The sequence below is a fragment of the Mchenga conophoros genome, linkage group LG23 (assembly GCF_057382185.1).
Source record: "Mchenga conophoros isolate Kocher_MC1m ecotype Shallow Benthic linkage group LG23, M_conophoros_male_GT1.1, whole genome shotgun sequence".
Lineage (NCBI taxonomy): Eukaryota > Metazoa > Chordata > Actinopteri > Cichliformes > Cichlidae > Mchenga > Mchenga conophoros.
In genome coordinates, this window is record NC_140547.1 from 9,383,297 (window position 1) to 9,393,865 (window position 10,569).

Genomic DNA, 10,569 nt, shown 5'->3' on the forward strand with positions numbered 1-10,569 from the left:
CACATAAGCTGTCTAAACTTCACACACAGACACAACCAATTGGCTTAAAGCTCTAAGATTTTGCTATACATGCTAAGGGATCTCGGCTTGCTGAGGAAATAAAGCCTGCTCATCCCTGTCTTGTATGCAGCCTCTGTTTTGGTCTTTCAGTTTGGCCTGCTGTTGCTGTGGACGCCCAGGTATTTGTCACTCCTCCAACATCCCATCCCAGGATAGCCATCGGGCAGTTGCTGCCCTTTTTCTTCTGAAGTTGACGACCATCTCGCTGATCTTACGCTTTGTTCATATTTTCAGCTAGCTTAAGTAAAAAAACAAAAAAACAAAACCCCAAAACCAATACAAACTCTGGTACACAACTTTATCTTTGATTTTTTTTATTTCAGTGTCTTATTTATTTGTTCACATGATTGTTTCTTCTTTTTTTTTTTGTTTGGCTTTAGGGGCCAGGATATAGTTTTAGTTGGTTTTTGTTGCTATCTGAGGTAGCCAGGATTGCGCCATCATTTCCACCACGTCAGAATGGTCTCTACGTTTCATATTATGTTTTTTTTGTGTTAATATTTCTTGCACTAAATAAAGCAAAGGAGGAAGTTCTCCTCTGCAGCTGTTGTTTTTGGAAATATCACCAATAACAAACACATGGCTGGCCTGTTTTCACTTTTCAGCTTTCTATTGTCCAATAACTTTGTCTCACACATGTTTCAGTTTTACTTCTTTTTGCAAATGGAAACATGTAAACCATTATTACATTTCAACAATGTTTATTTGATTCCAATTAAATCATGAACATATAAAGACTTTATCAAATAATATACTTTTAAAACAATAGATAAGTCTCCATTCTAATAATATAACTAGCAATACAAATATTGGTATAAAAATATAGTCTTTATATGTGTGTGTGTGACAGTGAATAGGAGCTTGTGGTTTTCTCTCTTGAGTTTTTCAGGCTCTATGCGTAGTCATCTGCTAGTGTGTCAAAGTAGTTGCTGTCTGCATAGATAAGGAAGCCAGAGAAGAGGCTGTCAGCCCAGCCAGCATCTGCAAATAAACCGTTCTGGTCATGGTAGAAGATTTCCATCCACACCTCGTCTTCTGGATTCAGGTACATGACGGTGGACCCAGATGCCACGTCATGGTTTCCTGTATTGGCATCAAAAGTTTTGATGCGATACTGACCATTCTGCACCAGACCGATAGCCAGGTGTTTGTTGGCCAGTGTAATGTCATAGGAGAAATAATAAATGCCTGGGTATGCACAGATGAACTTGCCCGTCTGTGGGTTGTAGTGTCCGCCTTCATCGAAGAGGATCTTGTTGAACTTAATGGGGGTTTTCTCTGCAGGGTAGCTGCTGGTGATTCCCGCAGAGAAAGCAGATTTAGGCATGAGGCTGCCACATTTGCAGGTTCCCGCAGTGCCCCGCGGTCCTCGTTTGCCCTTGTCCCCTTTCTCCCCGTCGGGTCCTGGAGGTCCAAGCAAGCCACCATCTCCGTTCTCTCCCGTAGGGCCTCGTTTGCCTGGAGGGCCGCGGTCACCTCGTTCTCCAAGTTTACCTGTCGGGCCTACCCTGCCCTTCACTCCTGAAAGCAAAACACAATGCTTGCAACATCAGTCTCTAACTGAAGGATTCAGTTTTACTACTGTTAAACCAGAAACACAGCTCCCCAGTCATTGTCAGGGATTAAGTCAACCTTTGAACAAAGTCACTTGACATTCAAACTGGCTTGATTAACCCTTCGGTGCATTCAGTCAGCACCACTGTCGCAGTAAATACCCTGGAGACAGGCAACATTGTGATTGTGATTGTTTTTTTTCTGCAGGGCTTTTCCTAATAAGTGGCTCCATGTTCAGTTGAAAGTGAATTCCTGTTTCCAGGCATAATGGAAAACACAGGTGAATGACGTTTATTTATCCCTGACAGATTTATGGCATTTCAGACTTCACAGGCTGATATTAGGATAATATTTCTGTTGGATGAGGCTAACAGGTACAGCCCTTCCAAATATTTTGTAATAACATTATGGAAGATTTTCCTATGCTAAAACTGTACTTTCTGAACAATCTGAAGAAGTAAAAAATAGAAATTTAAGCTAATCTGCCTGTAGAAAACCATGGGAAAGTTCAGATATACCCAGCTTATAGAGTATAAGCAAATTTGTTAGCATTACTGTGATCCAAAACGTAAAGTTTACTGCAATATATCTACACATTCACACACCTAAACCCACAAGGATGCTTTCTAACAGAAGCAGCTGGAGATTGCATATGACTACCAAGGCTGCATACTGCTACCAAGGAATTTACTTAACACCGTGCATGAACCAGGATACATCAGGATTAGTTTGTGATATTTTGTTGAGAACACCAAGACCGTGTTACACAGTTTTTCGTACTTCAAATTGTTGTGTGTTTGTGAATAAATTCAGATCTAGTACCAGCAAGTCCTTTGCTCCAAATTCCTGGATGCAGATCTACGTATTAATCAGTTACGAGTGGTGAAGCCAAACCACATCACTGGTAAAAGTTTTGTGCAAATCCATCCATAATTTTGTAATCCAAATAGAGGGAAAGAAAAAACCCCGATCCAATCACATAACCTTCTTGGCAGGAATAATAACAAAGAATGCCCAGGGTAATATGGTTAGTGCAGCAGTTATGCCTCTGAATTTCATCACAGTCAAACAATCAATATGTGGTTGAAGTGAAGACTTGTTCATGATAAATGAAGGAGAGATGATATCTGAAGATGATTCAAAGTGTTGCATTTGTACCTTACAGCTTTTTTGTGTAAACTTGTGCAGGGTTTGTGCTCTTGGGTAAGATGGCGCCGATGTGTATGGCTCGCCGTCTGTTCCTCCACGTTTCTGTTTTAATGTTTTTATTTTGTTATGATGTCGACTCCCTGCTGGTCTATGATCGCCAAGTTTTACTTGATCTGTTTTTAAATCACCTCTTAAAACACATTTATTTACCTTGGCTTTTAGCACAGCAGGACTTGTTGATGTCTCTTAATATGTTTCTTATTAATTATATGATTTTTAATTTTAAGATATTTTATATGTAATTTAAACTGTTTCCTCTCTGTTTTATATTTGTAGCACTTTGGTCAACATTGCTGGATGTAAAGTGCGTTATAAATAAAGATGCTATGCTATGCTATGCTATCTGATGTGTGCAAGGACGTGAGTTCTAGACTTAAGGCATGACTTTATAAGTATTAAAAACAATCCTTACATTTGAATTTTTTAAAATTATGTTAGTTTGTGCAATTACTTTTGAGCCTCTGACAATGAGAAGTGTGTTTAAAAATGAATAGTCAATGCAAAATAATCACTTTGCCTCTTGAATTACAGCTAAAGATTGCAGGATTGCAGGGTTTCAATAGTTCTGTGTCTTTGATCATGTAGTGACTGTTTAATTTAAAATTCACTGTAATGGAGGCGAAACTAAAAGAACGATGTCTGAAACAGCACAGTAAGGAGAACAAACACCAGAACTTTTCACTAAAGAAAATCCTTTTACAAATCTGTCTTTCTCATCCACTCAAAGCTACTTCTATCCTCTTCATCTAGCACAGATTTACCTTTGGCCTTTAAGGATGGGTAGTCATTGTCAACTTTGTGGCTCCATGTTCAGTTGAAAGTGAATTCCTGTTTCCAGGCATAATGGAAAACACAGGTGAATGACGTTTATTTATCCCTGACAGATTTATGGCATTTCAGACTTCACAGGCTGATATTAGGATAATATTTCTGTTGGATGAGGCTAACAGGTACAGCCCTTCCAAATATTTTGTAATAACATTATGGAAGATTTTTGCAACACATGCAGCATCTGCTTTAAAATAATCAAACTGTTTACACCCAGGATTTGCCATCTCAAGCTAGTTTAAAAACTATAAAGCTAATTCGAAAATGAGTCTGAGCGACATAAACCACCATTCTAAGGACAGACACATTACAAGCACTAATTAAATGTATTGCATGTGTGCATTTTTCTTTCTCAATCATAAGCTGGCTCCCTAAAATGATCCTCAGAACCTGTGGCAGTAACTGTACTTGATACACTTTATGGCAAAGGTGCACCTTTTTCTTGTTTTTTATTACAATAAATGTTGGCATTTCACACACAGTGCTGTCTGTAATGATCAGATTGAAGGAGTTGGAGACCTGATGTGTGTTTACATTGACTTCCCCTTTATTGTTAAGCCTCCAGTCCTGTAGGAGAGATCATTTAATAACTTTCACACACATCATTTTATCTTCTCTATGCGCCAGCTTTTCACTTCACGCACACACTGGCAGTATTTCTTTATCAGCAGACATAAAGTAATACTGTATCTGTTTCATATTATACCTGTGTCACCCTTTTCTCCTTTTTCACCCTTCCTGCCATCTCTGCCATCTCTTCCTGGGATACCCACATTCCCATCTGCTCCCGGGGGCCCGCTGGGACCTGGTTTGCCAGGCAGTCCGGGTGACCCAGGAACACTGCAGATCAGTCGTGGGGCTTTGAGCTTGGTGTCAAACAACTCTCCCGAGACACAGGGCCACAGACAGACAAATCCCATCAAGGTCCACATCTTCAAACCTGTATATACAGCCAAAAGAGAACATTAATATAGATGTTTGTGTCTCCACGTTAACTCACAAAGTTCCGAGCAACTCTCAAGTTAGTTTTGTGTTTGCAGATGTTTGGGCAAAGGAGGCAGATAACGAACAATAATGAATCAGTGAGTCCAGACACTTAGCGGTCCTATTATATTGATCAGTGCCATTAAACACTCAAAACGTTCTTGTCAGGGTGTCAGACAGAGAAACTGCATATCAGTGAATCAAACTTGTGATCAAATGCAGCATGAGGCCAGATGTGATTTTTGTAATGAGAAGCAATTGCTTCTGATTCCTTTTCACACGCCGATGTTCTCATCCTGCCACAGATTTGCATGTAATAGACTTCAAGCGAAATCTTTGTGTCTGCTCCAAGTCTTGTCTCTTTTTGTGCCAAAACATTCCCGAGCCATGACATAACACCCAGAACAATTTCTGTCAGGGGAACGCGATCATGAAGCAATGGCGTTATACATACATGTAAGAGAGAAAAGAAGGAGACATGATCACACCTCTATTTCTGTAACAGAACGTAAAGCAGGCATTAAAAGCAAAAACACTTAATGGTGATTCTGCATCCTGATGTTCAACATCAAACATTCCACAGCAAAGAAATCATATGGAAACATACCGAAAATGTCTTCCGCTGTGTGAAAATCTTTTGGATTCGCAGATTTGATTATTACACACACACACACACACACACACACACAGATTTGCCCATGTGGGCGTGAGAATGTGAGTTTTGCATCTGCTGCTTGTCTCTGGTCAGCGGGGGCGTTGGAACATATGTGTCAGGTCTACAAAGAAGGATAATCCCCTTGTCTGCCTTTTCAAAAAATTTATTACGGCATGTTTTTCTTTGCCTTTACACATTTGGTTTGTCTGTCAGTGCACCATGCAAGCACATTAGACAAATTAGGTGCATACTACATGATGAGCTAAACAGGAAGGAGACACCACACATACACGCAGGCTGCTCTCCTCCTTCTTGTAAGAGTAGTATGTTTTTGATTTTGCGGGTAATGAACTGGCCACAGAGCCAATGTGAGGTCCTGGGAGAGAGAAACCCCGCCCGCCATCTCCAGTCTGCAGCAATGATGTCAGCTTTAGTAAAAACGCTGGCTTTAAAGAAGTGGACAACTGTTTACACACACAGCTGTGTTGTGCATGCAAACACATCCAAACACAGATAAACGCAGTCCTTCTAAGCCGCATTAGTAATATGCGTTATTTAAAAGCTCCTGCTGCATAGCGCTCCCTAAGAGATGTTTATTTACTATGAAGATCTAAAAAAGCTCTTTTCATTCATTTGATCTTCTTGTAAACATGTAGAGCGAGGCAGACTTTGCACCAAAAAAAAAAAGTCCTTTACTGAAAATAAAGGTTTTCATCCACTTTGACCGACAGCTACTAAAGTGTTTCTGATGTCAGAAATAGATGCATGTGAAACAAACACCAGACATTTTAGACATGTAACTTCTTTTCATTGCATTATTGCACTGCAATGCAATCTGACTATACAAGCTTAGAAAACACGTGTGGGTAGAAGTACTCAGTTTTGGGCAGAAAGTTTTCATCACTTTTATAAACATTCTGAACGAACAACGTCTTGTGATAATAAACCAGTAGACAGAGACATTTAATCCATGTTCTTACCCAACACTTGGCAGCTGTTCATCCCCAAACCAGGTCAAACTTCTCACTCTTGAGTGTCTCCGTCCTCCTATCTGCTCAGATTCTCATCTTTCACAAGATTCGAGTCCCCGTTGAACATGTTACTGTCAGACATCTATGTGCAGAGATCAGCTGCTTGTGCAGTACAGCAGCACAAGCAGCAGCCAGGACTCCTTTCAGTGCAACTCTCTCTCCATCCCTCCCTCTTTCCCCTTTATCCACTCCCTTCTTTCTGCCTCATAAATGTCCTAAGGCAAACAGCCATTAGCCAGGCAAGCCCAGTATGTGCATACAGAAAAAACTCCATTATGTCATTGATGAAGACTCTTTTAGAGTGAGACTCCCAGTGTAAAAGTCAGAAACTGGAATCTTCAAGATTAATAAATGACAGAACTCATTTGTGTCTAGTTGACCTCGGTTTTAATTGTATTTCTGACATTTACCCCTAGATGGCACCAAGCACGACATGTGAGTGTGTTGACGGACCACTGGGATTATTTCTTTGTCACGTTGCTGTGTTGAAGGCAATTTGCTTTACAGGTGGTAATCCTGCTAAATACATACATCATACAAATAACAATATAAGATCAAAAATAAAATGCAAAAATAAGACTATCAAGCCAGAAAATCAAGAACTGACTCAATAAGAAATCTTTCAAATGTTTCTAAGAAAATCTTTTGCCCTCATTACTGTTATTATGTAGGTTTTAAAAAGTGTTTTGAAATGGTTGAGAGTCTGGGCAGCTCTTATGTATAAAGGTAAATTGTTCCAAATATTAGGAGCTGCTACTGAAAAGCCTCTGTTGCTTCTGCTTTTAAGCCTGGATCTAAGAATGTCTGAGAGCAGCTGGTTTGTAGACCTCAGTGCTCTGGTAGGATTGCAGGGTTTCAATAGTTCTGTGATGATGTTTTGTGAAATATTTAGAAGCACTTATCTAACTATGTTCCCTTTCAGTCGATTCACTCGGTACAACACGTATAATATGGGATATCACGTCCCCATGTGTCCTGGCACCTGTATTTACACCTTTGAGGCATATGACCTGTGATGACATGTGCACATGCTCCCTTCCCTTGTTAAAGCTGTCTCACTCATTTTCTGTCACTAAGAGCCACCCTTGTTCCCTGGTGAAGGAATGGAGGGTGCACCCTGTGGGGTGATTCCAGGTATGGGATCTTCTTTTCTTCAGGGTCAACACTTACTGCCTTATATTGGTGCTGGAGGCCCTTTGTGGGCCATTTCGAACCCACTGGATCTGTGGATATGAGGTTTATTTCATACAAGACTGCATTGCTTCTTGCTTTGGCTTGTGTAAAGGAAGTGGGTGACCTTATATTAAATTTTTATCTATATGGTACCAAATCACCTTCATGACTTATTTGTACACCCCTTATGCATACAGTTCTCTTCTGAGGGTCTCAGGGTTGTATTGCACCCAAATGGCACATATTTACCAAAAGGTTATTTCTGCAGCTTGTACCTTTATGTAATTTGAGCTTCTGAGGTGGCATTCTCTGGGTCTGGTGTGTTTGTGCTACATACCTATATTGACTGCGCTCAGGATGTGTGCTTATGTGACCAGTCGCTCTCTGTTTTGCTATCCAGCTAGAAGTAGAGCTCTGTCTAAACAAAGGCTCTCCCACTTGTTAATGGAAGCTATCTCCCTAGTGTAGGGCACCAAATGTCTCTCTTTGCCTCAGGGAGTAGGAACACATTCCACCAGTGGAATGGCAACTTCATGGGCGCTTTTTAAAGGGTTCCCTGTGAGTGTGCTATTTGTACTGCAGCTAGCTTATCATCACCACACACTTGTTTGGTTTTATTGTTGGGATGTTACAGCCCATTCAGTGGTTTATTCTGTCCTTTCTGCTGTTTCTACCATGTGGTGCTGGTCTGATTCCATGTATATATGTCCCATGCTATTGCACCACATTAATCGACTGAAAGGAGACCAACAGTTGTGCCTATAACTTTGGTTCCCTGAAGGAGTTTGGCATGGTGATGAGCAGCTATTAAACTGAGGAATGACTGATGACGGGGGTATATGTGTAGGCAGGGCCACATACGTTATTGCAAGTCATCTGCCTTAAAGGCATGAATATGTTCAGCCAGAACATGCAGGGGTGTGATATTCCATACTATGTAGGGTTGCCAACCGTCCCTTAAAATACGGAATCGTCCCGTATTTCGAAACAAAAGTACACGTCCCGTATTGAGCTAATAAGGGACGCACTTTGTCCCGTAATACAGTGAGAATCAAAAGTAGTCTATAACTTTTAATGGAATTAACGCTTTGTTTGAAAACATAATTCCCAGCCCCTCTCCTGCTTTGTGACCAATGAGCTGACAGCACACTTACGAGTATGACAATTCAGATTACCACTCATCTCATTGGTCGAGGAAAGGTCGCTTACGGAGAAAATACCGGAAGACAACAAATGACCACAACAAGAAGCATGGCCAACAGGGAAACAAACGCAGACACTGCGGTGCAAGTCTCGGACGACAGTAAACCTAAAGCTGGGCAGACACTGTGCAATTTTTTTCAGTCACGTTATTCAGCTCCTGCTCAAACTGCACGATTGACTCGCAGTTGGTAGGTCACGATGCAGGTCTCACACTATACCGCCCGATGCTCTGATGCGACCTGAGTGCTCACACTGTGCCTCCATAAAATGAAGGTTATAACAGAAAATCTGTCGCGCTCTCTCTCTCCGTCTTACACTCACACAGACACACACACCACCACCATCAACTTTGCTAAATTGCTAATGAAAAACATTGATCGGGCAGCTGTGACTGAGCAGCAATGTAAATCCAACTATTTTCACGATTGTTGTGGTCGTGATAATTTTGTGATGCCACATCGAAAAGGCTCGGATGAGCTTTCCAAAGTTCTACAAGTTGTGCCTCCATCGCTTGTGTCCAGATCACAGGCTGCACAGCCGTGCTGCTCCATCTTTTACACCAACGTTTACGTGTTTGCGCGCGAGCAGTGTGAGCGGCTGTGGTGAGACCCTCACGAGCGATTGGTCGTGAGGTGTTAATCACTTCTCGTTACCCCACGTATACTACACGATGCACGATGAAGGCCAAAATCGGTCCGATCACTCAAAAATCGGCTCAAAATGGGCCTAAAACTGCACAGTGTAAGCCCAGCATTAGAGCAGCAATGTTTGTTCCCCTCAGAGAAAGGGAAGAATGGGAAAAGGAAAACACCTGGCTGGAAAAAGTTAATATGGGCATGTGCAGTGAATATCAGCGCTATGTGGCCAGAAGTGTGATAATATAATTTATTTTGTGTAATAAACAACTGCAAGAATAGATGATTACAACAAATAGATGACTAATACATAAAAGTAATACATAGATGAATAATGATGATGAGTTAAGATGCGTAATCATGGGAGCAAGTGGGTTTACAAACAGGAGCAGCTGATTAGCATTAGAAAAGCTGAAATAATACCTCAACTGAAGCCAATTGTACTAAATGCACTAAATGTGCACTGTTACAAGAATGTTTTTCTTTCTATTGTTTTCTATTATTTTAAGTTAAGCAGGACAGAGTTCTTTTAAAGAAAGATTTACTTATATTCTCAAAAGTTAAGCATGACAGGCTTCTGTTTAAGAAGGAGACCTGTTTTATCGTGTTAATGTTGTCATTTTGAGCTAAAAATAAATGGCTAAATGATCATTTGTTTCACATGTGTTCATATCACAAAGAATACACATCTACTTAAATCAAATTCAAGTCAAATGGTTAAAAAAATAATTTCACACACAAAAAAAGAGCTAGAAAATTCACCACACTGGGAAGGGTGAAGACAATTGGGTCGCCCGGCCCTGGCCACGAGGTGTCCCTTATTTATTTTTCAGGGAGTTGGCAACCCTAATACTATGTGTTGTACCTTCATCTCCTTTGATGAACAGAAGATATAACTGTTCATTTGCTTTGTCTGTAACTGTACTTAGACCCTTTCTAAGATGTCTTTGCTCCAGATTTAGTGAGTGAAATATTTATTAATATGAATTAGCAGGCCTCATTGTCAATAGATAAACCATGCTAGCAAAGCTAAACATTCAATAATGACTTAGCATTCCACCCTCTCAGCCAACTCCCCCCCAAAAAAAACCCCAAAACACAAAAATGCTAAAAATACGACTTTCAACCTGAAGTTAACAAAGAGGCGACACTTTGGTGATAAATTCCAACTTCAGTATAGTCAGTGTTTTCGCTAATTAGCAAATGCTAATCTGCTAGCACGACAAGCTAAAATAGC

At 40.6% G+C, this 10,569-nt stretch overlaps 1 protein-coding gene across 1 annotated transcript; it reads right to left on the reverse strand.

The window, feature by feature from the left end:
• Window positions 1-20: 20 nt before the first annotated feature.
• On the reverse strand, window positions 21-6,424 carry c1qtnf7 (C1q and TNF related 7). Its single transcript, XM_085265747.1, has 3 exons — window positions 6,271-6,424; window positions 4,358-4,591; window positions 21-1,581 (listed from the first exon to the last, which is right to left on the reverse strand). The coding sequence occupies exons 1-3, from the start codon at window positions 6,290-6,292 to the stop codon at window positions 953-955; spliced, it is 885 nt and encodes a 294-aa protein (XP_085121873.1). The 5' UTR covers window positions 6,293-6,424; the 3' UTR covers window positions 21-952.
• Window positions 6,425-10,569: the final 4,145 nt, after the last annotated feature.

Excerpts from the sequence above, each read along its gene's own strand:
- c1qtnf7 (XM_085265747.1), bottom strand. The coding sequence starts at position 6,292 with ATGAACAGCTGCCAAGTGTTGG. Across the intron at positions 4,592-6,270 it reads GAACAGCTGCCAAGTGTTGG|GTTTGAAGATGTGGACCTTG; the intron begins GTAAGAACATGG and ends CTGTATATACAG. Across the intron at positions 1,582-4,357 it reads AGGAGAAAAGGGTGACACAG|GAGTGAAGGGCAGGGTAGGC; the intron begins GTATAATATGAA and ends TTTTGCTTTCAG.